General features: G+C 43.7%; 2 protein-coding genes across 6 annotated transcripts in view; one reads left to right on the top strand and one right to left on the bottom strand.

Annotated features, from left to right (window-relative positions):
* On the bottom strand, window positions 1-20143 carry zup1 (zinc finger-containing ubiquitin peptidase 1). 4 transcript variants are annotated; one of them, XM_036943690.2, is made up of 12 exons: window positions 20064-20141; window positions 17877-18526; window positions 14710-14811; window positions 14496-14552; window positions 14122-14229; window positions 7190-7299; window positions 6804-6972; window positions 6285-6473; window positions 5901-6066; window positions 3999-4162; window positions 404-630; window positions 1-166 (listed from the first exon to the last, which is right to left on the bottom strand). In XM_036943690.2, the coding sequence occupies exons 1-12, from the start codon at window positions 20093-20095 to the stop codon at window positions 119-121; spliced, it is 2022 nt and encodes a 673-aa protein (XP_036799585.2). In that variant the 5' UTR covers window positions 20096-20141; the 3' UTR covers window positions 1-118. The 4 variants fall into 4 exon arrangements, 2 of the variants coding, with proteins under 2 accessions (XP_036799585.2, XP_036799591.2); XM_036943696.2 differs by lacking the exon at window positions 20064-20141 and adding an exon at window positions 18797-18964; XR_016485389.1 differs by lacking the exon at window positions 5901-6066 and having other exon boundaries at window positions 20064-20143.
* The window catches only part of LOC110485096 (importin subunit alpha-6), a 9869-nt gene continuing 2785 nt past the window's right edge, over window positions 18935-26018 (top strand). The window contains exons 1-13 of one of the 2 annotated variants that reach the window (XM_021556171.3): window positions 18935-19127; window positions 20299-20426; window positions 20844-20945; window positions 21350-21449; window positions 21821-21915; window positions 22274-22405; window positions 23021-23109; window positions 23305-23404; window positions 23620-23783; window positions 23863-23941; window positions 24057-24182; window positions 25115-25242; window positions 25455-25633. In XM_021556171.3, coding sequence (XP_021411846.1) covers window positions 19124-19127; window positions 20299-20426; window positions 20844-20945; window positions 21350-21449; window positions 21821-21915; window positions 22274-22405; window positions 23021-23109; window positions 23305-23404; window positions 23620-23783; window positions 23863-23941; window positions 24057-24182; window positions 25115-25242; window positions 25455-25633 — 1426 coding nt within the window. In that variant the 5' untranslated portion in view covers window positions 18935-19123. Of the gene's footprint in view, window positions 19128-20276; window positions 20427-20843; window positions 20946-21349; window positions 21450-21820; window positions 21916-22273; window positions 22406-23020; window positions 23110-23304; window positions 23405-23619; window positions 23784-23862; window positions 23942-24056; window positions 24183-25114; window positions 25243-25454; window positions 25634-26018 lie in introns of those variants that run through there. The other variant, XM_090193935.1, reaches the window with a different exon arrangement.

Here is a 26018-nt window from a genome sequence, read left to right on the forward strand (position 1 = left end):
TTAAAAATACATCATTTATTACCTTAATAAAATGTCAAAGAAAATTCAACATGAAATGTTTTTGGCAGTTACAAATTTACATTCACAGTAAAATGAATGCGACAACTGCATTCCAGCATCAAGGGATCCTCTCGGCTTGGAGTGTTCTTGAGTTGAGAACGCGGGTCTGACAAACAAAAAACAAATCAATATCGAAATCGAATAGTTGATTCCCAGTTCAGAGCACATCATAGCAAAACACTTCACAATTTAAAGTCAAAACCTGTGTTCTTATTGGAGAATTTCAGGTGCAACCTCCCTGTTTCACTTCATTTCAAAGGGTTTTATCCTTACGGAACACCATCCAGATGACCAAATACTGTACCTGTATGCAGTTAAGAGCTTAAGAGCCACTCGGACTCACCTGTTTCTCCTCGGGGGAGAGCATGCCATCTACAACCACAACCTGGTACTGCCTATGTTTCAGGTTGCCAGAGAACTTCCTCATGCGGCGGACAGCTGTGCTAACAGTGGAGCCATCTTGGCTCAGCAGTTTCCTCACATCTCCAGGTGAACAGCCAGGGTCCAGGAGCAACAGGCACAGGCTGCCATTCTTCTTCTGTTCCACTCCTACTATAGAGCGGCTATGGCCTGAGGATGTCAATAGAAGACATGGAGGAAACACACTAAAGCCTTGTTCACACTGCATGCCTTAGTGCCCAAATCAGTTTTGTTTTTCAAATGCATTTTGGACTACTGACTTTCCACACAGCATGTTACAAGTGACCAAATCGGATTTGTGTGTGTTCAGATAGCATTCATTTGCTGACATGGCTATGCTAGTTTTCATAGTAACAACGGGTGTGTGCACAGTGCTGTAGGCTGATTGGTGGTGGTGCTCATGCTTCCCATCACTCAGAAGTTATGTATCAAGCTAAGGTAATAACAATGCCTGCCATGGATGTTTCCCCAGTTGCTTTGCATGTTCAAAAATCATAGTGTAAGAACACTTAAAGCCTTAAAAGGATAAGATGATCCAACTTTCAAATGGAATCATCTGGATAGCCACAGCAGTCAACTAGCTAGCAGTTTAGCTTTCTAGCATATTCACTCATTTGTTTGTAAACAATTAACAGGCAAGTTACTACCACATGTTCTTGTCAAACTGTCAACGGAGTAGCTAGCAACCAACAAGATATGCCAAAAAAGTCTAAAAAACACTGGAGGGCAAATAAATCTGGTTTGATCATTCACCCAAGTCACACGGCCAGGAATCAGATTTGTATCTGACTTTAAAAACACCTATGAAGGTGGTTTGAAATGTGGCTTGAAATATCAGATTCCATGTGCTTTTTGGCAGTTCAGACTGCAGGAAACAGAACAGATTTGAATCGGATATGCAAATAAATAGGATTTGAGTCACTTCAAACTGCCAATGTGAACACGGCTTTAGAGATAACGTAGACACCAGATGTACAGTCGTGGCCAATAGTTTTGAGAATGACACAAATATTAATTTCCACAAAGTTTGCTGCTTCAGTGTCTTTAGATATTTTTGTCAGATGTTACTATGGAATACTGAAGTATAATTACAAGCATTTCATAAGTGTCAAAGGCTTTTATTGACAATTACATGAAGTTGATGCAAAGAGTCAATACTTGCAGTGTTGACTCTTCTTTTTCAAGACCTCTGCAATCCACCCTGGCATGCTGTCAATTAACTTCTGGGCCACATCCTGACTGATGGCAGCCCATTCCTGCATAATCGATGTTTGGAGTTTGTCAGAATTTGTGGGTTTTTGTTTGTCCACTCGCCTCTTGAGGATTGACCACAAGTTCTCAATGGGATTACGGTCTGGGGAGTTTCCTGGCCATAGACCCAAAATATTGATGTTTTGTTCCCCGAGCCACTTAGTTATTGTCTTATGGCAAGGTGCTCCATCATGCTGGAAAATACATTGTTTGTCACCAAACTGTTCCTGAATGGTAGGGAGAAGTTGCTCTCAGAGGATGTGTTGGTACCATTCTATATTCATGGCTATGTTCATAGACAAAATTGTGAGTGAGCCCACTCCCTTGGCTGAGAAGCAACACCCCACATGAATGGTCTCAGGATGCTTTACTGTTGGCATGACACAGGACTGATGGTAGCGCTCACCTTGTTTTCTCAGGACAAGTTTTTTTCCGGATGTCCCAAACAATCGGAAAGGGGATTCATCAGAGAAAATTACTTTACCCCAGTCCTCAGCAGTCCAATCCCTGTACCTTTTGCAGAATATCAGTCTGTCCCTGATGTTTTTCCTGGAGAGAAGTGGCTTCTTTGCTGCCCTTCTTGACACCAGGCCATCCTCCAAAAGTCTTCGCCTCACTGTGGGTGCAGATGCACTCACACCTGCCTGCTGCCATTCCTGAGCAAGCTCTGTACTGGTGGTGCCCCGATCCTGCAGCTGAATCAACTTTAGGAGACAGTCTTGGCGCTTGCTGGACTTTCTTGGGTGCCCTGAAGCCTTCTTCACAACAATTGAACCGCTCTCCTTTAAGTTTTTGATGATCTGATAAATAGTTGATTTAGGTGCAATCTTACTGGCAGCAATGTCCTTGCCTGTGAAGCCCTTTTTGTGCAAAGCAATGATGGCACATCTTTCCTTGCAGGTAACCATGGTTGACAGAGGAAGAACAATGATTCCAAGCACCACCCTTCTTTTGAAGCTTCCAGTCTGTTATTCAAACTCAATCAGCATGGCGGAGTGATCTCCAGCCTTGTCCTCGTCAACACTCACACCTGTGTTAACGAGAGAATCACTGACATGATGTCAGCTGGTCCTTTTGTGGCAGGGCTGAAATGCAGTGGAAATGTTTTTTGGGAGGATTCAGTTCATTTGCATGGCAAATAATAATTTTGCAATTCATCTGATCACTCTTCATAACATTCTAGAGTATATGCAAATTGCCATCATACAAACTGAGGCAGCAGACTTTGTGAATATTTAATATTTGTGTCATTCTCATTACTTTTGGCCACGACTGTACACACAGACAAAACAAACAAATCTCAAACACACTAGTACTGAGCGATTAACCAACATTTCAGTTATATTTCAGTTTTTAATCAACTAATTTGACCGACATAGATTCAGTTATTTTAATTCCATTTCATTCGTTTTTGTTCTGTGAGCTCGATGTGCAGTTTCTCTAGCGATAAATCAGATCAAGCCCAAACTGTGTGATGTAGTGGGGAGTTGAAGCTTCCACCAGGTCATTTTTCAACATAGTTAAGTGCAGAAAACGTGGTAATTAACTACAATGACTATAATCCACTGCACGCCCACCTACTTGTCCGGTCTGTGTGGAGCAGACATGGTAATTAACTACAATGACTATAATCCATTGCGCGCCCGCCTACTTGTCCGGTCGGTGTGGAGCACGCGTGATCGAGTGAGATAGAAAGCAGTTACTTCGAGAGGTATCTCTACCTGAAAATACATGATCTAAGTGATTGATAGTTGCTATTCAGCAGTCATTAAAGTATGTCTTATGTACTTTGAAGAACCACTAAAATAGTGATTTTGGCAGACAGCATAGGCAGCAGCTCTATCGAGATGAGATGACTTGGAATTAAATAATAAAGTCATCAATTTAAACAAATGTAATATACACAATAACTGAAATATTTGATTAAATGTGAATAAGTGATAGTTAAGTGATAAGCAGTAATGGGCAGTCACTACCATCATGGGACTTTTATTGTTTTTGTATGTGTTGTTACAGCATTCAACCCACAAAATGTATAGTGCATTTAATATAAAAAAGTAATAAAAAATATCGAAACCGAAATCCGTGATTATTTTTGAACGATCGAACCAAAACACAACCGACCTCAAAAAGCACTAATCGCTCAGCACTAAACGACACACATGCAAACATAAAATAGACACATGCCATAAACAAATTCTACATTGGATATCAGTAACCCATCATCACCTAATCCATCCAATCCACTAAACCCATGTTAAGACTACCTTGGTGCTGGAGGTAGAGGGGCGGCTGTGTGGTCTGCACCACCCGGGGCGGTAGTCTGGCGCCTCTGGTGGCAGTCTGAGAGAAGTACTGCTTCACCCAGTCAAAGAGGCGGGGGTGGGTGTCTCCTGGACCCGTGGGCTGGTGGAAGTCTAGAACACGGGCACTGTGGGGACACAGGTTAGAGGTAACTGACTGAGAACAGACTCCATTTTCAACCATGTACATTCTATAGTGACTCTGTGTGTGTACACTGAGTATACAAAACACATTAGGAACACCTAATATTGAGCCCCCCCCCACCTTTTCTCCCTCAGAACAGCTTCAATTCGCTAGGGCATGGACTCTAAAAATTGTAGACCTCCACCATTCTGGTTCATCCTTGGGAGCAATTTCCAAACGCCTGAAGGTACCACGTTCATCTGTACAAACAATAGTACGCAAGTATAAACACCATGGGACCACGCCACTGTCATACCGCTCAGGAAGGAGACGCTTTCTGTCTCCTAAAGATGAATGTACTTTGGCGCGAAAAGTGCAAATCAATCCCAGAACAGCAGCAAATGACCTTGTGAAGATGCTGGAGGAAACAGGTACAAAAGTATCTATATCCACAGTAAAACGAGTCCTATATCGACATAACCTGAAAGGCCACTCGGCAAGGAAGAAGCCACTGTACCAAAACCGCCATAAAAAAGCCAGACTACGGTTTGCAACTGCACATGGGGACAAAGATCATACTTTTTGGAGAAATGTCCTCTGATGTGATGAAACAAAAATAGAACTGTTTGGCCATAATGACCATCATTATGTTTGGAGGACAAAGGGGGAGGCTTGCAGGCCGAAGAACACCATCATGTTGTGTGGGTTCTTTGCTGCAGGAGGGTCTGGTGCACTTCACAAAATAGATGGCATCATGAGGCAGGAAAATTATGTGGATACATTGAAGCAACATCTCAAGACATCAGTCAGGAAGTTAAAGCTTGGTCGCAAATGGGTCTTCCAAATGAACAATGACCCAAGCATACTTCCAAAGTTGTGGCAAAATGGCTTAAGGACAACAAAATCAAGGTATTGGAGTGGCCATCACAAAGCCCTGACCTCAATCCCATAGAAAATTTGTGGCACAACTGAAAAAGTGTGTGCGAGCAAGGAGGCCTGTGGGAAGATTGTGGAAGGCTACCTGAAACGTTTGACCCAAGTTAAACAATTTAAAGGCAATGCTACTAAATACTAATTGGGTGTATGTAAACTTCTGACCCACTGGGAATGTGATGAATGAAATAAAAGCTGAAATAAATAATTCTCTCTACTATTATTCTGACATTTCACATTCTTAAAATAAAGTGGTGATTCTAACTGACCTAAAACAGAGAATTTTTAGTAGGCTTAAATGTCAGGAATTGTGAAAAACTGAGTTTAAATGTTTTTGGCTAAGGTGTATGTAAACCTCCGACTTCAACTGTACATACAGGAAACTGTTGAGTGTGAAAAACCCTGCAGCATTGCAGTTCTGCACACACGGCGGTGTGCCTGGCACCTACTACAATACCCCATTCAAAGGCAATTCAATATTTTGTCTTGCCCATTCCCCCTCTGAATGGCACAGACACACAATCCATGTCTTAACTGCCTCGAGTCTTAACCATCCTTCTTTAACCTGTCTCCTCCCCTTCATCTACACTGATTGAAGTGGATTTAACAAGTGACATCAATAAGGGATCATAGCTTCCACCTGGTCAGTCCATGGCATGGAAAGAGTAGGTATTATTTTTATTTTGTATACTCAGGTCTGTGTGTCCATTCAGGTGTATCTAATTCAAATATAGCTGGCTATGCAAATGTGTTAAGATCTAATGCGTGTAGTATGTTATCGTTCTGTGTGTGACTCTCTGGGCTCTAACCTGACTCTGAGGGAGGTGCAGAGAGCGTAGATCTCTGTAGCTCCTATCCAGGCCCGTGTGCCCTGTAGTCGCTGGTTAAAGTGGGTGGCACCCTGTGGGTCTAACCCCTCCCGCCACGCCCCCTCTATCAACACCTGCACCTGTGGGATGCTGGGTACTGACCCCTCTGGGAGATGAGGGAGAGAGAGAGGGGGGCAAGGAAAAGATGCCATGATAGAAGATTTAAGAGAAAGTTAGTTTAGGAGATTACATGGCGAAACGGCTTTTTGAGAGGGCTGCATTCAACTGTTTCATTAAGTGATCCAGACAGCTACTGGATTTGAGAGAATGGTAAACAATTGTGGAATGTGAGGTTTTGGAATATGTGTCTCTGTCTCTGTGTACCTGAGAGACAGGTAGTGTAGGGCTCCATTCTTTGCAGAGAAGACAGGAGCATCTGGAAGTTTCTGTAGCCACAACCCCAGCCCTTATCCCCCTCTGATGAGCAGAAGTGGTCTGTGTCAGCACTCAGCCACACGTGGACACAGTCTCTGACCTCCCTCTGGTAGTAAACATACAGAGCACCCAGCACACCTGACAGAATGAGAGGAATACAATAAACAAAGAGAATGACAAAGACAGAGAGAAAGAGAAAGTGGGGGGGGCTAAGGTGGAGATGGCATTTCCCCCCCCCCACCAATAGAAAGAAGACAGTTATTAATGACAGGCTAAATAAAAGTAGGCTAAATAAAATGAAGGAAAAATATTTCTAAAACAGGGTTTAATTTCCTGAGAGATGGTAGATAGACAGCTGTATAAACAGATAACGTGATGTGATCTAAACAACACAGTTTGAGAACATAGTAAATTATGAGGGAGCTATGTTAGTCAAGATCCGGGTAAGAAATTTAATCACAGACACACCCTGCGTTCTGGTCCTGCCATCGTCGACCCCTGAGGCCAGAGCCTCCATCATCTCTGCTCTCTTGTTGTGGAAGTCAGCAGGCACCATGACACCTCGAGACACGGCTTTCTCCATGGTCCTCTCCATCTGTTTGCGGTAGCCCCCCCTCCCATCCACACCAAACTGCCTCTAAACACACACAACAAGGGGTCAGGGTAAGGTAACCACCACACTCAGCATTCATAAGCAGACACACATATACTGTAAATCATGCTTGCTGACGTGCAGAAACACAAATAAACCACACACTCCTACATAAGCCATGTGACCCAGGGTCATATGGTGCATCGTGCAGCAAGGTCAAATCCACTACTCCAGTGTTATTATGGTTGTACTTTATAAGAACCTGCAGCTTCTTGAACTCCTCTGCCTCCCTCTTGGCCTCCTGCTCCTTCCTCCTCTGCTTCTCCTCCTCCTGCAGCCGTCTGGCCAGCCTCAGGTCTGAGCCAGGGCTCACTGCAACACACACAGGGTCAGTCACAATTCCCTCTCTCTAACACACCATGGGAATCAATCTTGTAGTCACAAAACTGATGTGAAGACAGCTGCATGTGAGAGCTCAGCGGCATGTGCTGGCAGGTTGTATAAGTTCCGTTCAGTTCAAACTTTATAGTCCCCAGAGGGAAATTCATAGTTCAAAACCGATCACACAAAGGACAAATTACACATCATTATATTGCAACTTCAGGAGCTGGCTGGCAATAAAGTGCATGTGCAAATCAGATACGGGGTACTACACCATCCTCTATCTCTACCGAGACCCGTTGTTATAACATGGCTACATCTAAGCAGGAGATAAAACATGTTGGAAGCACAACTTGCAGACTTGTTTACGTGTTGCTGTGCGTTTTGTTGCCAACCTTACTTTGCTACCTGACAACTTTACGGTTTTTACTTTGTAATTACCGTTTATATTTTTAGTTTTTCCCTCACTCAACTTTTTTTTCATTCAACTTTTTCACTCGGGACGCTTTATCTGGACGTGGTTCGTCAGGGCCTCCACCAGCCGAAGCTAAGTGGTAACATTAACATGATGCCTTCTAATTGCAGTCGCTGTACTCATAATATACAGGAGAACGATCGCCTTACGGTGAGGATAGCTGTGCTGCAAGCCCAGCTTCAGACACAATCGTTAGGCAAGGGTAATTTCAGTGTAAGAAAGGATGAAACAGCGTCTGTGCCACCAGTAAGTACAGATAGTAGTATAAATCCTTCGCACGGTCCCCGCAGCCGGACAACTTTCTCATGGCTTCTGGAGGGAAATGCTGTAGGAATGCTCAACCGGTGTCGCTCATTCAGCCGACAGAAACTTTCAACCGGTTCTCCCCATTAAGCAGCGAGTCGGAGTCTGAGGCCGAGCCTTCTCTGGTCTCTACTCCTCCTGTTACGGGGTCTGAGATGCCGAAGCCTCCCAGCATTAGCTCTGACAAATTGAAAACCCTAGTCATTGGCGACTCCATTACACACAGTATTTGAATTAAAACGAATCATCCAGCGATCCGGGTATTTGTTTACCTGAGAAGTATATCTCTACTGTTTACCAGGGGACAGGGCTACCGACGTTAAGGCTAATCTGAAGATGGTGCTGGCTAAAGCTAAAACTGGCGAGTGTCGAGAGTATAGAGATATTGTTATCCACGTCGGCACCAACGATGTTGGTTACTGTTTACAGGCCTCCTGGGCCATATATACAGCGTTCCTCACTGAGTTCCCTGAATTCCTATCGGACCTTGTAGTCATAGCAGATAATATTCAAATTTTTGGTGATTTTAATATTCACATGGAAAAGTCCACAGACCCACTCCAAAAGGCTTTCGGAGCCATCATCGACTCAGTGGGTTTTGTCCAACATGTCTCTGGACCTACTCACTGTCCCAGTCATACTCTGGACCTAGTTTTGTCCCAAGGAATTCATGTTGTGGATCTTAATGTTTTTCCTCATAATCCTGGACTATCGGACCACCATTTTATTACGTTTGCAATCGCAACAAATAATCTGCTCAGACCCCAACAAAGGAGCATCAAAAGTCGTGCTATAAATTCTCAGACAACCTAAAGATTCCTTGATGACCTTCCAGACTCCCTCTGCCTACCCAAGGACATCAGAGGACAACAATCAGTTAACCACCTAACTGATTATTGCACCATTTAACCTTGCGGAATACCCTAGATTCAGTTGCACCCCTAAAAACATTTGTCAAAAAAACTAGCTCCCTGGTATACAGAAAATACCCGAGCTTCCAGAAAATTGGAACGGAAATGGCGCCACACCAAACTGGAAGTCTTCCGACTAGCTTGGAAAGACAGTACCGTGCAGTATCGAAGAGCCCTTACTGCTGCTCGATCATCCTATTTTTCCAAATTAATTGAGGAAAATAAGAACAATCCGAAATTTCTTTTTGATACTGTCGCAAAGCTAACTAAAAAGCAGCATTCCCCAAGGGAGGATGGCTTTCACTTCAGCAGTAATAAATTCATGAACTTCTTTGAGGAAAATATCATGATTATTAGAAAGCAAATTACAGACTCCTCTTTAAATCTGCGTATTCCTTCAAAGATCAGTTGTCCTAAGTCTGCACAACTCTGCCAGGACCTAGGATCAAGAAAGACACTCAAGTGTTTTAGTAGTATATCTCTTGACACAATGATGAAAGTAATCATGGCCTCTAAACCTTCAAGCTGCATACTGGACCCTATTCCAACTAAACTACTGAAAGAGCTGCTTCCTGTGCTTGTCCCTCCTATGTTGAACATAATACACGGCTCTCTATCCACCGGATGTGTACCAAACTCACTAAAAGTGGCAGTAATAAAGTCTCTCTTGAAAAAGCCCAACCTTGACCCAGAAATTATAAAAAACTATCGGCCTATATCGAATCTTCCATTCCTCTCAACATTTTTAGAAAAGGCTGTTGCGCAGCAACTCACTGCCTTCCTGAAGACAAACAATGTATACAAAATGTTTCAGTCTGGTTTTAGACCCCATCATAGCACTGAGACTGCACTTGTGAAAGTGGTAAATTACCTTTTAATGGCGTCAGACCGAGGCTCTGCATCTGTCCTCGTGCTCCTAGACCTTAGTGCTGCTTTTGATAGCATCGATCACCACATTCTTTAGGAGAGATTGGAAACCCAAATTGGTCTACACAGACAAGTTCTGGCCTGGTTTAGATCTTATCTGTCGGAAAGATATCAGTTTGTCTCTGTGAATTGTTTGTCCTCTGACAAATCAACTGTAAATTCCAGTGTTCCTCAAGGTTCCGTTTTAGGACCACTATTGTTTTCACTATATATTTTTACCTCTTGGGGGATGTCATTCGAAAACATAATGTTAACTTTCACTGCTATGCGGATGAGACACAGCTGTACATTTCAATGAAACACGGTGAAGCCCCAAAATTGCCCTTGCTAGAAGCCTGTGTTTCAGACATAAGGAAGTGGATGGCTGCAAACGTTCTACTTTTAAACTTGGACAAAACAGAGATGCTTGTTCTAGGTCCCAAGAAACAAAGAGATCTTCTGTTGAATCTGACAATTAATGTTGATGGCTGTACAGTCGTCTCAAATAAAACTGAAGGACCTCGGTGTTACTCTGGACCCCGATCTCTCTTTTGACGAACATATCAAGACTGTTTCAAGGACAGCTTTTTTCCATCTACCTAACAACTTTCTGTCCAAAAATGTATCCATGCTTTTGTTACTTCTAGGTTAGACTACTGCAATGCTCTACTTTCCGGCTACCCGGATAAAGCACTAAATAAACTTCAGTTAGTTCTAAATACGACTGCTAGAATCGTGACTAGAACCAAAAAAATTGATCATATTACTCCAGTGCTAGCCTCCCTGCACTGGATTCCTTTTAAGGCTGATTTCAAGGTTTTACTGCTAACCTATAAAACATTACATGGGCTTGCTCCTACCCATCTTTCCGATTTGGTCCTGCCGTACATACCTACACGTACACTACGGTCACAAGATGCAGGCCTCCTAATTGTTCCTAGAATTTCTAAGCAAACAGCTGGAGGCAGGGCTTTCTCCTATAGAGCTCAATTTTTATGGAATGGTCTGCCTACCCATGTGAGAGACGCAGACTCGGTCTCAACCTTTAAGTCTTTACTGAAGACTCATCTCTTCAGTGGGTCATATGATTGAGTGTAGTCTGGCTCAGGAGTGTGAAGGTGAACGGAAAGGCTATGGAGCAACGAACCGCCCTTGCTGTCTCTGCATGGCCGGTTCCCCTCTCTCTCTACTGGGATTCTCTGCCTCTAACCATATTACAGGGGCTGAGTCACTGGCTTACTGGTGCTCTTCCATGCCGTCCCTAGGAGGGATGCGTCACTTGAGTGGGTTGAGTAACTGACGTGATCTTCCTGTCTGGGTTGGTATCCCCCCTTGGGTTGTGCCATGGCGGAGATCTTTGTGGGCTATACTCGGCCTTGTCTCAGGATGGTAAGTTGGTGGTTGAAGATATCCCTGTAGTGGTGTGGGGGCTGTGCTTTGGCAAAGTGGGTGGGGTTATATCCTGCCTGTTTGGCCCTGTCCGGGGGTATCATCGGATGGGGCCACAGTGTCTCCTGACCCCTCCTGTCTCAGTCTCCAGTATTTATGCTGCAGTAGTTTATGTGTCGGGGGGCTAGGGTCAGTCTGTTATATCTGGAGAACTTCTCCTGTCTTATCCAGTGTCCTGTGTGAATTTTAGTATGCTCTCCCTAATTCTGTCTTTCTCTCTCGCTCTCGGAGGACCTGAGCCTTAGGACCATGCCTCAGGACTACCTGGCATGATGACTCCTTGCTGTCCCCAGTCCACCTGGCCGTGCTGCTGCTCCAGTTTCAACTGTTCTGCCTGCGGCTATGAAGCCCTGACCTCTTCACCGGATGTGCTACCTGTCCCAGATAGCAGTTTTCAACTCCCTAGAGACAGCAGGAGCGGTAGAGATACTCCTAATGATACTCTTAATGATCGGCTATGAAAAGCCAACTGACATTTACTCCTGCGGTGCTGACTTGCTGTACTCTCGACAACTACTGTGATTATTATTATTTGACCATGCTGGTCATTTATGAACATTTGAACATCTTGGCCATGTTCTGTTATAATCTCCAACCGGCACAGCCAGAAGAGGATTGGCCACCCCTCATAGCCTGGTTCCTCTCTAGGTTTCTTCCTAGGTTTTGGCCTTTCTAGGGAGTTTTTCCTAGCCACCGTGCTTCTACACCTGCATTGCTTGCTGTTTGGGTATTTAGGCTGGGGTTCTGTTAGAGGTCGACGGATTATGATTTTTAAACACCGATACCGATTATTCGAGGACCAAAAAAAGCCAAAACCGATTAATCGGCTCTTTTTTTGACAATTACAACAATACTGAATGAACTTATTTTTATTTTTATTATTATTTTTGTTGTTGTTGAATTTTACCCCTTTTTCTCCCCAATGTCGTGGTATCCAATTGTTTTAGTAACTACTATCTTGTCTCATCGCTACAACTCCCGTACGGGCTCGGGAGAGACGAAGGTTGAAAGTCATGCATCTTCCGATACACAACCAAGCCGCACTGCTTCTTAACACAGCGCGCATCCAACCCGGAAGCCAGCACCAATGTGTCGGAGGAAACACTGTGCATCTGGCAACCTTGGTTAGCGCGCACTGCGCCCGGCCCGCCACAGGAGTCGCTGGTGCGCGATGAGACAAGGATATCCCTACTGGCCAAGCCCTCCCTAACCCGGACGACGCTAGGCCAATTGTGCGTTGCCCCACGGACCTCCCGGTCGCGGCCGGTTACGACAGAGCCTGGGCGCGAACCCAGGGTCTCTGGTGGCAGAGCTGGCGCTGATGAACACTTATTTTAACTTAATATAATACATCAATAAAAATCAATATAGCTTCAAATAAATAATGAAACATGTTCAATTTGGTTTAAATAATGCAAAAACAAAGTGTTGGAGAAGTAAAAGTGCAATATGTGCCATGTAAAAAAGCTAATGTTTGAGTTTCTTGCTCAGAACATGAGAACATAGTTGGTGGTTACTTTTAACATGAGACTTCAATATACCAAGGTAAGAGGTTTTAGGTTGTCGTTAATATAGTATTTATAGGACTATTTCTCTCTATACCATTTGTATTTCATATACCTTTGACTATTGGATGTTCTTACAGGCACTATAGCATTGCCAGTGTAACAGTATAGCTTCCGTCCCTCTCCACGCCCCTACCTGGGCTCGAACCAGGAACACATCGACAACAGCCACACTCGAAGCAGCATTACTCATCGCTCCACAAAAGCCGCAGCCCTTGCAGAGCAAGGGGAATAACTACTCTAAGTCTCAGAGCGAGTGACGTTTGAAACGCTATTAGCGCGCACCCAGCTAACTAGCTAGCCATTTCACATCGGTTACACCAGCCATTAGGCTGATAGGCAGCACTGTGCTTCCGAAGAGCTGCTGGCAAAACGCACGGAAGTGCTGTTTGAATGAATGCTTACGAGCCTGCTGCTGCCTACCATCGCTCAGTCAGAGTGCTCTATCAAATCATAGACATAATTATAACATAACACACAGAAATACGAGCCTTTGGTCATTAATATGGTCGAATCCGGAAACTATCATTTTGAAAACAAAACGTTTATTATTTCAGTGAAATACGGAACCGTTCTGTAATTTATCTAACGGGTGGCATCCCTAAGTCTAAATATTCTTGTTACATTGCATAACCTTCAATGTTGTCATAATTACGTAAAATTCAGGCAAATTAGTTCGCAATGAGCCAGGCGGCCCAAACTGTTGCATAAACCCTGACTCTGCGTGCAATGAGTCAAAAGTGCATTGAAATTACTTAGGAAATTTGCACACTTTGGAGAGGTGTGTGGCCACTAGGAGACACCACTTAGTCCTCTCACTCAAACTTTTGTATTTATTTTGTCTTATGTTGCACCTATGCCCACATTTTCCAAGAATATTCTTATCATGTTACTGAATGTATCCAGAGTATTTTCAGATTTCGTTATCTACAAATGCAGCGAAAGTAAATGTAAAATGCACATGCAAACAATACTAATGTTTGGATTCAGTCTGAACTGTTGTGTCCTTTGGTCTAATAATTTCCCCATAATCGCCAAACTGTTCCCCTTCAACTGCTACCGTGGTTATTCATCTGCTTTTCATATTTCTTCCTTAAGATACACTTCCAATTCAACCCTATAGGACAATTCCCACAAGTGTAAACACAAAATCCCAATTAAACCTGTGTTCCCATCACATATGATTGTTTAAATCAAGCCATACCTGCACTAGTGACTGTGCCATTGTCAAGATGCAGCTCCACATGTTCCTGTAGGGAGTAGCAGTCTCCACACACCACAGAACACAGGGGACACTCATAACTCTTCCCACCTGAGGACGAGGTCAGGGACACACACAGCGGTTAAAAGGGATATCAACAGGGCATTTTTATTTAAATCATTATTCATCCAGGTTATTCTTGTTGAGATAAAACCTCTCTTGCAAGTTCATTTAGATTTTTTGGGGAATATTATACCTGAATCAGTAAGACATGGGCAGAGAGAGAGCCTCAACCTCTGTGGATCTGCCATAGGCAGGCTTCTTCCTCTGTTTGGTTGAACTATGTTTGTTCCTATGAAGAAAAGCATGAGACAAACCTGAGCTGTTGCTGGATGATGCTGCCTCGGTTGATGATGTGGCCCCCAGGACAGCCTCTGAAAAGACAGATACAGATTATGTCAGAGACTTAACACAATGGATTGGGCCTCATGTTCTGTCTGTGCTGAACTGTGTAGACTCGGACTGTCATGAGTTTGTACAGTCACAGTGTGTTCTATGCTGAACTGTGTGGTCTAACTGTAGATACTGTACCTTCAGCTGGGCTCTCTTCTAGCAAGTGCAATTCAACATGTTCCTGTAGGATGAAGGCATCTGTGCAGACCAGAGCACACATAGGACAGGAAAACTGCTTCTCTACAAAAGACACACAGTACATAACAATGAGACACAGGATGATGACAAGACTAATGCAATCCATAGCAAGGAGTTTTTCAACCCACTCCACACAGCACTTGAATGCCGCACAGGAGCAGCTTCGGTAGCAGGTTCATCCTCCCCAGAAGCTCCACAGAGCAGTTCAGAAGGCCATTTTTACCCACAGCCATGAGGTTTTTTAACGAGTGTAAATGACTAATTTATGATGCCTTCTTAATAGGAACGTTGTTATTGCTTGTTTCCCAGCAGTAGGATAGACAATAGTATTTATCTTAAACTTGTCTTAGGTGTCTTCTAATTCATTTTTATCATGTGTTTGTCATTGTCTTTGTAATTTATTAGTGATGCTGAGTGAAAACTATTTCTCAAGTTGGGATCAGTAAAGTGCTACTCTACTCAAACCAAAGATTATATACTGACAATATACGTCTCCCTGCCCTAACGATGGGAGTCGTTGTCCACAAAGCGGCAAGGCAGACTGTCTAGCTCCTGCCTATCTTTTCTTGGGATTGGTGGATTATTGTAATCCTTTTTTGAATATTCGACAAGGGTTGTTGACGTTAACCGCCTGAATTCAATGCGAGAGATGCTGCTAGCCTCATCCCATGAATATGCATAGCCATCTCCGAGATAGTGTTTGTTCTCAAGTGACAATGATGTCAGTACACTCATAACAACTTAAGCATAACAAAATGTATATTACAAATAAACTTCACATAGAAAATAAGCCATTAATTTTATTGTTGGCTAAATTCGACAATCTCTTGCTTGGTGGGCGAAACAACAAAAACCACCACCTGATGAAGACAGACATATTGTCCGCTGAGTTGGGCCTCTCTCTTCCGCTTCGGTACAACAAAACAACTAAACCTAATATCAGTCAGTACAAAAAAGAAACTGATGAGGTTTACAAAAACGTGTTGCAATTGAAGACGGATTAAAGTGCGGCAGAGCCCGCAAGCACCAGATAGCATGGACTGTTAATGGGATGCATTGGCAGTTCATCAATGGGCTATCAAACCACCTAATATCAGTCAGTACGACAAACCACTTAATATCAGTCAGTACGACAAACCACCTAATATCAGTCAGTACGACAAACCACCTAATATCAGTCAGTACAACAAACCATTTCAGTCAGTACGACAAACCACCTAATATCAGTCAGTACGACAAACCAACTAATATCAGTCAGTACGACAAACCTCCTAATATTAGTCAGTACGACAAACCACCTAATATTAGTCAGTACGACAAACCTAATACCAGTCAGTACGACAAACCCCCTAATATTAGTCAGTACGACAAACCAACTAATATTAGTCAGTACAACAAACCCCCTAATATTAGTCAGTACGACAAACCACCCATCATCAGTCAGTACGACAAACCATCTAATATCAGTCAGTACGACAAACCATCTAATATCAGTCAGTATGACAAACCATCTAATATCAGTCAGTATGACAAACCAACTAATATCAGTCAGTACGACAAACCATCTAATATCAGTCAGTACGACAAACCATCTAATATCAGTCAGTACGACAAACCATTTCAGTCAGTACGACAAACCAACTAATTTCAGTCAGTACGACAAACCAACTAATATTAGTCAGTACGACAAACCACCTAATATTAGTCAGTACGACAAACCACCTAATATTAGTCAGTACGACAAAACCCCTAATATTAGTCAGTACGACAAACCATATAATACCAGCCAGTACAACAAACCATCTAATATCAGTCAGTACGACAAACCATCTAATATCAGTCAGTACGACAAACCATTTCAGTCAGTTCGACAAACCATTTCAGTCAGTACGACAAACCATATAATATCAGTCAGTACGACAAACCAACAAATACCAGCCAGTACGACAAACCATCTAATATCAGTCAGTACAACAAACCATCTAATATCAGTCAGTACGACAAACCATTTCAGTCAGTACGACAAACCAACTAATATTAGTCAGTACGACAAACCCCCTAATATTAGTCAGTACGACAAACCCCCTAATATTAGTCAGTACGACAAACCCCCTAATATTAGTCAGTACGACAAACCCCCTAATATTAGTCAGTACGACAAAGTCCCTAATATTAGTCAGTACGACAAACCCCCTAATAGTAGTCAGTACGACAAACCCCCTAATATTAGTCAGTACGACAAACCCCCTAATATTAGTCAGTACGACAAACCATATAATATCAGTCAGTACGACAAACCAACTAATACCAGTCAGTACGACAAACCACCCATCATCAGTCAGTACGACAAACCATATAATATCAGTCAGTACGACAAACCAACTAATACCAGCCAGTACGACAAACCATCTAATATTAGTCAGTACGACAAACCATCTAATATTAGTCAGTACGACAAACCATCTAATATCAGTCAGTACGACAAACCATCTAATATTAGTCAGTACGACAAACCATCTAATTACAGTCAGTACGACAAACTAACTAATATCAGTCAGTACGACAAACCCCCTAATATCAGTCAGTACGACAAACCCCCTAATATTAGTCAGTACGACAAACCCCCTAATATTAGTCAGTACGACAAACCCCCTAATATTAGTCAGTACGACAAACCCCCTAATATTAGTCAGTACGACAAACCCCCTAATATTAGTCAGTACGACAAACCATCTAATATCAGTCAGTACGACAAACCAACTAATATTAGTCAGTACGACAAACCAACTAATATCAGTCCGTACGACAAACCCCCTAATATTAGTCAGTACGACAAACCATCTAATATCAGTCAGTACGACAAACCATCTAATATCAGTCAGTACGACAAACCAACTAATATCAGTCCGTACGACAAACCAACTAATATCAGTCAGTACGACAAATCATATCAGTTAGTACAACAAACTAACTAATATCAGTTAGTAAAAACAACTAATATCAGTCAGTACAACAAACCACCTAATATCAGTCAGTACGACAAACCACCTAATATCAAGTCAGTACAACAAACCAGGACAGATGTAACAACACCCTCTAAAATAAACCTTTAAGTGGGGAGGAGAAACGCTTCTGTTTGACTGTGGTGTGCTCTGCGGATCCCACTCCCACAGAGTCCTCAGCAATACAGTGTCTGCTAGTAGGCCTACTGGAGTCCTGAGCTGATCTCAGAAAGCCCGTAGACATTGAAGAGGTGGGTTCAACAATGGCCACTGCTCGCCCTCCACCGGACTCCCCCCTACTAAAAGCTTGGGGGGATACAGTCATTCGCTCCTTAGACTCCAGTGTGCTATTGGATGTCCTGAGTGAGACCCCTCCTCCAATGGTGTCAAACCTGTTCCCATTGGCTACTCCTTTTTCAGAACCCTCAGACCTAGACAAACCAATGGCTTGTTTGCAGTGACTGTCCACTATGGTGGTAGAGGGAGTAGGACTTGAGCTGGGCCTGACAAGACTGTGACCACCTCTACCCTCTGCTCCGTCATGGTCCTGCTTCTCTTTGTGTGTGGTATTGATGTGGAAGCGGAGTTCGTTGTAGGTGACTCCGGACCAGGAACAGAGGGGGCAGCCCATGTCATTCTCCATGTGGCTCAGGAGGAGATGGGTCTTCATGTCCTCGTCCAACACCAATTCCTTGCCACAAATCTCACACGTCAGCATGGCTTGTTGTTTCTGGTGCTCAGCTGTCACACTAACACTGAAATGAAGATAAACGAAGATAACATTAATTGTCAGTAAATACATAGGAATTAACAGGAAGGATATCAATCCAAATGACACCAAATATACCCAATAACGAAACAACGCAATGCCCACCTTTGTCAGCTAAGATAGCTAGCCAAATTCTAACTCGGCTATTATAATTTATTCTGAATTTGTCTAGCTAATCAACATGTCAGTCTATTGACTAAAACGTGACTTCAAAACGCTGAAAGATTGCTAACTATCTAACCATCATATTACTCACCGATTTCAAGAATATGGACGATGTGCCGTACTAATGCTTAACTTATGTGACTACTTTCAAAATATATGTGTTTCTGTTTCACTTTTCATTCATATGCCATCTTAGCAACGCTAGCTAACAACTTGACTTTACTGGCCCTGTTGGCTTCTCCTCCTTCAGTTTGAGCTGATGGATTTGACGTCACTGGTTGTTGATCCAAGGAGGGTTACTGGGAAATTTTTAAGCGATACAAGACGCCATATTGCTCTCAGCTGGACTCGGGAGTTTGCGTGAAGGAAATAATAATACCTAGCTACACCTAGGAGTTTCTGACATTATTCATCTGAAATGGGTAAGAGCAATACAATCGTCACAACCTTTTTATTGTTTTCTTTTTTTATCACGAATTATCTGGTAACTTGGCATGACGATGGTTGCTAAACGAGGGGACCGGAGAGGGGTGTAAAGGAGCTAGCGATGTAGCTAGCTATCGCTTGCTGTGTTATTAGCAAGAACAATCTCTTAAAAAGCTGTGGTTTGGGGTCTAAATGCAGTTTTGGATACCGTTGCCTATTATAATTGCTTTTACAGCTGTTTTAAGTATTATTTTGCTAACGATACGAATACGTTAGGTTTTTGAACACCATGTAATTTAATTCAATTAATACTAATAATGTATTAGCTAGGTAGCCAGCATGCTACTACTAGTTTCTGTGTGCTAGGCCAGTGGCTCCCAACCTTTTTGGGTTATTGTACCACCAACTGAATTTTGCTCTGCCCGGAGTACCCCTGAAGTACCCCATCATGTGCATTTTACCAATAAGCCTAAGGTCTCGTGAGCCTTCAAGTGCCCCCTGTGGATAGGCCAGGTACCCCTCCCCAGGCCAGGGGTCCTACTAGGTAGTACCGCTGGTTTGGAACCACTGTACTAGGCCGTACTGTACTACTTGCTAGAGAGGAACCCGGTTTCTTGCGATTGGAGATATCCAGCCTGGAAGACAACTGATTCCCCCAGAAAATACAACAAACAATGTAAATGTGACGCTGCAGCGAGACAGTGGTTAATGTTAGCTAACATTCATTAGCTGGCTGATGCGCATGTCATCTTTATGGCATTATTTGACTCGCTAGCTAACACAAAGATTACTAATAGCTGAGATCATCGAACGCTATTTTTGTTTTAGCTTGACTAATCTAACGTTGATTATATTATGATGACAGCGAGCGAGAAACATTTTATATTGTATTTCTTTGATCACCAGTCTTCTTCATCAGCTATCAAACTCACCCCAACTGCTGTTTTCGTGTGAAGATGTGCATGGCAGGGTCTGTCTTCAAATCCCCTTTTGGCCAACCAATCCAAATTCACATCGAGAGTTATTTGAATTTCCATTAAGTGCCTATGTTAACAACAACCTTAGCTAGCTAGTCAGTCCAGTTTGCCTGTCGGTGGCTGCTGTGAATTCACAAGTTCGTATATTTGATTGTTTAGGATAACGTTATGTTTATCCTTATTTCCCCAGACGAGATGGCAAGCCCAGGGAATGACCGAATGAAGAGTTACAAGAACAAAGCGCTGAACCCACAGGAGATGCGCCGGAGGAGAGAGGAGGAGGGGATCCAACTCCGCAAACAGAAGAGAGAAGAGCAGGTAGGGTGCTTCTAGTTCTTACGCCTGGACCACTGAATCAGCTACTCTCCATTTTTATTTATTTAACTAGGCAAGTCAGTTAAGAACAAAATCTTATTTACAATGAAGGCCTAGGAACACTGGGTTAACTGCCTTGTTCAGAGGCAGAACGACAGATTTTTACGTTGTCAGCTCGGAGATTCGATCTAGCAACCTTTCAGTTACTGGCCCAACGCTCTAACCACTAGGCTGCCTGCCGCGCGATTCTGTGGAGACAAACCTAATCTCATTCAATTTAACCATGTAAATGCCTTTTGAATGGTAAATCTTCTCCAGATATAAGTCATTTTTTTATTGACCTGTTATAGTTGTCTTTGGTTTGTTTGTGTTGTAGTGAGTCAGTGTCCTACTAACACTTACCTCTCCTTCTTCCCCCAGCTGTTCAAGAGGAGGAATGTGTGTGTGCCCTCGGGCGACGAGTCCATGTTGGAATGCCCTGTCCAGGACCCTGACATCAGCTCCACTGCACCAGTCTCAGGTGTAAGTGACCATTACTCCAATTGCCCCATTTTCTTACTCTCGTGGTCTACACTCTGCACCGAGGGACTAGTTACCTGTTGAAAGACAATGCCATTACTCCATAAAATAAGTAAAAAGAATGTTGGGGAAACAGAAGATTCTTAAACACGTGGTTACTTGTCTTTTCTCTTCAGTATCCAAACAAGACAAAGAGTTTTTGGTTTTCAAATCAATCTGCGATTAAAACAAGATGAAGGTCTTTAGTCCTAAGTGCACTTTACGTGATCAACCTGTCAGGTGTAGCCCTACATCGCTTGCCCTGCAATATGTGTATGTAGTGTCAGAGTACATGGTTTTGTATGTCATTCACATCTTTATTTATGTTGACGTGTGTGTGTGTGTGTGTGTGTGGTGTGTGTGTGTAGGAAGGTGTCATAACTCCAGACATGATCCAGATGATCTTCTCTGAGGATCCAGACCAGCAGCTGATTGCCACACAGAAATTCAGGAAGTTACTCTCCAAAGGTCTGTGTGAATCATTCAATTCATAACACCCCCAATGCAGGGCTCATGCCACCTGTATTATCTAGGTTGATTCCCCGATGGGACACAATTCCCTATTTAGTGCACTACTTTTGACCTGGACCCACTATATAGGGAATAGGGTTCCATTTGGGACAGACACATAGTTTGGTCTTGTATAGTATGTTTTCTCAACAACAAAGATGGGTTGTTCGTTCCAAATGCCTGCAAGAAATGCCGTTGTTGGACCTGATGCTATTCCTTCCACACCATATTGGAATGTTTCAGCATCACACGTTTTCAGCCATGAACCAGGAAGTATTTAAGCTAGTAGTGTGATGTCATTGTCATGCACTCTTCTCCCTCCTCATCAGAGCCCAACCCCCCCATCGATGAGGTCATCCTCACCCCAGGGGTCGTCAATAAGTTTGTGGAGTTCCTCAAGAGGAGTGAGAACTGCACTCTTCAGGTGGGTCAGGTGGCTGGGTCTCTCTCTGTCTGTCTGTTATTTGGATGTGCTGGGAATTCTTGGTTTGGTCTGTTAGAAATCGTAAAATGTATTCACTACACAAAATGACACTAACAAAAAGCTGTTGGAATATATGAAATTAAGTCAGATTCTTTAATGTTATATCGCATCCTGTTGGTATTAGTCGTCTGCATGACATCTGCATTGTATTGCTCCCTGCCAAAAGACCTAGCTAGTGAACTTTCCTCTGCCTCTTTATGACACTTTCAATCATAACTCTTCAGCCTGTGTATCTGTCTATGAGGGCTTGCACTATGCTCCCCATGTGACCATGGTGTGAACTGTGTGTGTGACACAGTTTGAGGCAGCCTGGGCCCTGACCAACATTGCCTCTGGGACCTTCCTGCACACCAAGGTGGTTATCGAGACGGGAGCCGTGCCCATCTTCATTGAGCTGCTCAACTCGGACTACGAGGACGTCCAGGAGCAGGTGACTGAACAGCCTGGGGGGGGCTGAAGCCCTTGGGGCAGGGTTGCAGCAGGATTGGGGGGGGGCTGAAGCCCTTGGGGCAGGTTTGCAGCAGGATGGGGGGGCTGAAGCCCCTGGGGCAGGATTGGGGGGGCTGAAGCCCTTGGGGCAGGGTTGCAACAGGATGGGACACTAACACATGGGTCACAGTGATAGCTAGCAGGAATGGGAATAAGATGTCATGGGATTTGTCCCGCCAAGAAGATTCTATCTGAATAGTAAACCAGCTATGTTTGCGTTCCCTAAATATAAATGCTGTAGCTGTATTCTGATTTTCTACCGTTCTCCCTGAAGTGTTCTCTTATTCACTCCCCTTCCATGGGTTTTAACGTAGCCAAGCATTAAGCAATCCCAGCCCAGTGTGGTCCTAGCTGTGTGGTTATATAGCTGTAGCAGTATATGGTATGGCCCTCCAAGCCCAGCTCTATATGGTGCTGATGTTTGTGTGGAAATATAGCTTAGCTGCAGCACTGTATACTATGGCTCCTAGCTGCATGCAAATATAGCTGCACTGTTACAGAATGGCAATATGCATGGCTGCTGAGTTAGAGGTGACGAGTGATTGGTGTGTTTCAGGCCGTGTGGGCCCTGGGGAACATCGCCGGGGACAACGCAGAGTGCAGAGACTACGTTCTCAACTGTGGCATCCTGCCCTCCTTACAACAGTACGTGTGTGTGTGTGTGTGTGTGTGTGTGTGTGTTTGCGCGCACACGGTTTTATCAGTCTGTAGGCCCATGCCGTTTTAACAAGGAGAAGTAGAGTTTCATACCATTACCTAATACATTGTATAATCCGATTAGTCAGGTTTTAATTGTGGTCAGAGAAACAAGGTGTACTAAACTGTTCTCTGCTCCTGCAGGCTGCTGGCTAAATCCAACCGTCTCACCACAACTAGGAATGCTGTATGGGCTTTGTCTAACCTGTGTAGAGGGAAGAACCCCCCTCCAGACTTCACCAAGGTAATAGGGTCTATTCCCACACTGCCCAATCAGAGGACAATTCTAACAGTCCAACAGATCTCACCTGTCAAATGCACAAACCACTCTGGGATTTTGACTCATTTCTCTCAAAGCCATTCTCTTAGCAAAACTTAATGTTCTCCTTTCACCATTATCCCTCTTTCTGTCTGTCTTCCTCCCTTCGCTCTTTTCTTCTTATTTGCTCTCCTCCCCAGGTGTCTCCCTGTCTGAGTGTGCTGTCCAGGCTGCTGTTCAGTAGTGACCCAGACGTGTTGGCTGATGCCTGCTGGGCCCTCTCTTACCTGTCTGACGGACCCAATGACAAGATACAGACCGTCATCGACTCTGGGGTCTGCCGCAGACTGGTGGAGCTACTCATGTAAGTACTACTAGACACAAACGCACACAAGAAATTGAGATGTTGGTGCACACTGACTGGTGTTTTTGGTCTTCCCCAGGCACAGTGATTATAAAGTGGTCTCTCCTGCGCTGCGTGCTGTGGGAAACATAGTGACAGGAGATGACATTCAGACTCAGGTAGAACTAGTTTTTATTTTCTTGCTACCTCCCCAATGGCTTTGTCTCTTCACCCTGATGTGTGTGAAGTTTTGATCCTTCACATGGTCCTAGCTGTGTCCATTGATTGTTCCAGGTGATTCTGAACTGCTCGGCGTTGCCATGCCTATTACACCTGCTCAGCAGTCCCAAGGAGTCCATCAAGAAGGAGGCCTGCTGGACTGTGTCTAATATTACAGCTGGGAACAGAGCACAGATCCAGGTGTGTGTGTGTGTGTACCTGTGCTTGATAGTAGCACAGTGTTTTAAGTAGTTGTCTGAGGGCTTTTATCATTGAGTTATACACTGAGTGTACAGAACATTAAACACCTTCCTAATTTTGAGTTGCACCCCCTTTTGCCCTCAAAACAACAGCAATACGTTGGGGCATGCACGTTACAAGGTGTCGAAAGCGTTCCACAGGGATGCTGACCCATGATGACTCCATTGCGTCGCACAGTTGTGTCAAGTTGACTGGATGTTCTTTGGGTGTTGGACTGTTCTTGATACACATGGGAAACTGTTCAGCGTGAAAAACCCAGCAGTGTTGCAGTTGTTGACACAAACTGGTGCCCCTGTCACCTGCTAGCATTCCCCGTTCAAAGGCACTTCAATCTTTTGTCTTGCCCATACTTTTGCCCATTTGTCTTGTTCAATCCAGGGCTCAAGGCTTAAAAATCCTTCTTTAACGTGTCTCCTCCCCTTTAACAGGTGACATCAATAAGGGATCATAGCATTCACCTGGTCAGTCTGTCATGGAAAGAGCAGGTGTTCATAATGTTTTGTACACTCTGTAGGTCATTAAATGTCACAAGGTGCAGAGTGTTCAATTTGCCTCCTGGGGTCAAGGAGACCCCCAGCTCTGGAAAAACCATTGACAACTACATGCTGTTTTCAAGGGATTGTTAAAATAACGTTAACTATTTGGTTGTTATATCATCCCCTTAATGGTGGCCGATATTGTGAGTCTACCTTCACGTATCTGAAATTACATGATCAATTTATGGTTACTGATCATGAAAAGCGTGCAGTTACATGCTTTATAACTCTGATGATAGAGCTGAATGTGGAATAATCTGAACTGTGTAGTTCTGGGGGGAGGGGGGGGTCTATATAATATGTCATCTCACTGTTCTATCTCTCTGTCTTGGTCAGACGGTGATAGATGCCAACATCTTCCCAGTGCTGATAGAGATTCTTCAGAAGGCAGAGTTCCGCACCAGGAAGGAAGCAGCGTGGGCTATAACCAACGCTACCTCTGGGGGCACTCCTGAGCAGATCAGGTAATAACGCACGTCAAATTCTTGAAAATAGAACCGGGGCTATCATTTTGGAGACTTGTTGCTTACACCAAGAATTCATGAAATGAATGTGAGTAGTCTCATGCTCAACTAGTTTTGTCCCAGTGTAGCAGGCCTGTATAACCCTATATCTGCTAAACCAAATGTAACAAATGTGAGTAAATCTAAATCTGTCTGTCTTGCTGTCCCTGTAGGTACCTGGTTAGTCTGAACACCATCAAGCCCATGTGTGACCTGCTGACAGTGATGGACAGTAAGATAGTGCAGGTGTCACTGAACGGCCTGGAGAACATCCTGAGACTGGGAGAGCAGGAGGCCAAGCAGAACGGCACCGGCATCAATCCTTACTGTGCCCTCATAGAGGAAGCCTATGGTATGTTACACATTCACACACCATCAGAGAATGGGACAGGCATCAACCCATAGATGTACGCTCAATTCTGTTTCTCCACCTATTCCCTGAAATTGCACATTTCTCGTGGATTTATAAGGAATGTACTGATGTAAGGAGGCAGAGGGAACGATTGCACTCTTTAGGGAGAAGGAGAAATGTCATTATGCTATGGATAATCACTTAGCCAGTAGAATGCACACACTGTTCCACTAGATGGCAGTAGAAATGTTGCTGTGAAGTGAATAGTGTACTCTGTAGTTCTTATCTAATGAGATGCAAGGACACATGCTGCCAAATTTAAACAGCCATTCGTTAGTGATTTATGACTCAGTATTGTCATGTGAGTCACTAAGGCCTGATATTA

This window comes from Oncorhynchus mykiss, chromosome 2, assembly GCF_057628025.1.
Source record: "Oncorhynchus mykiss isolate SJ-2025 chromosome 2, ASM5762802v1, whole genome shotgun sequence".
Taxonomy (NCBI): domain Eukaryota; kingdom Metazoa; phylum Chordata; class Actinopteri; order Salmoniformes; family Salmonidae; genus Oncorhynchus; species Oncorhynchus mykiss.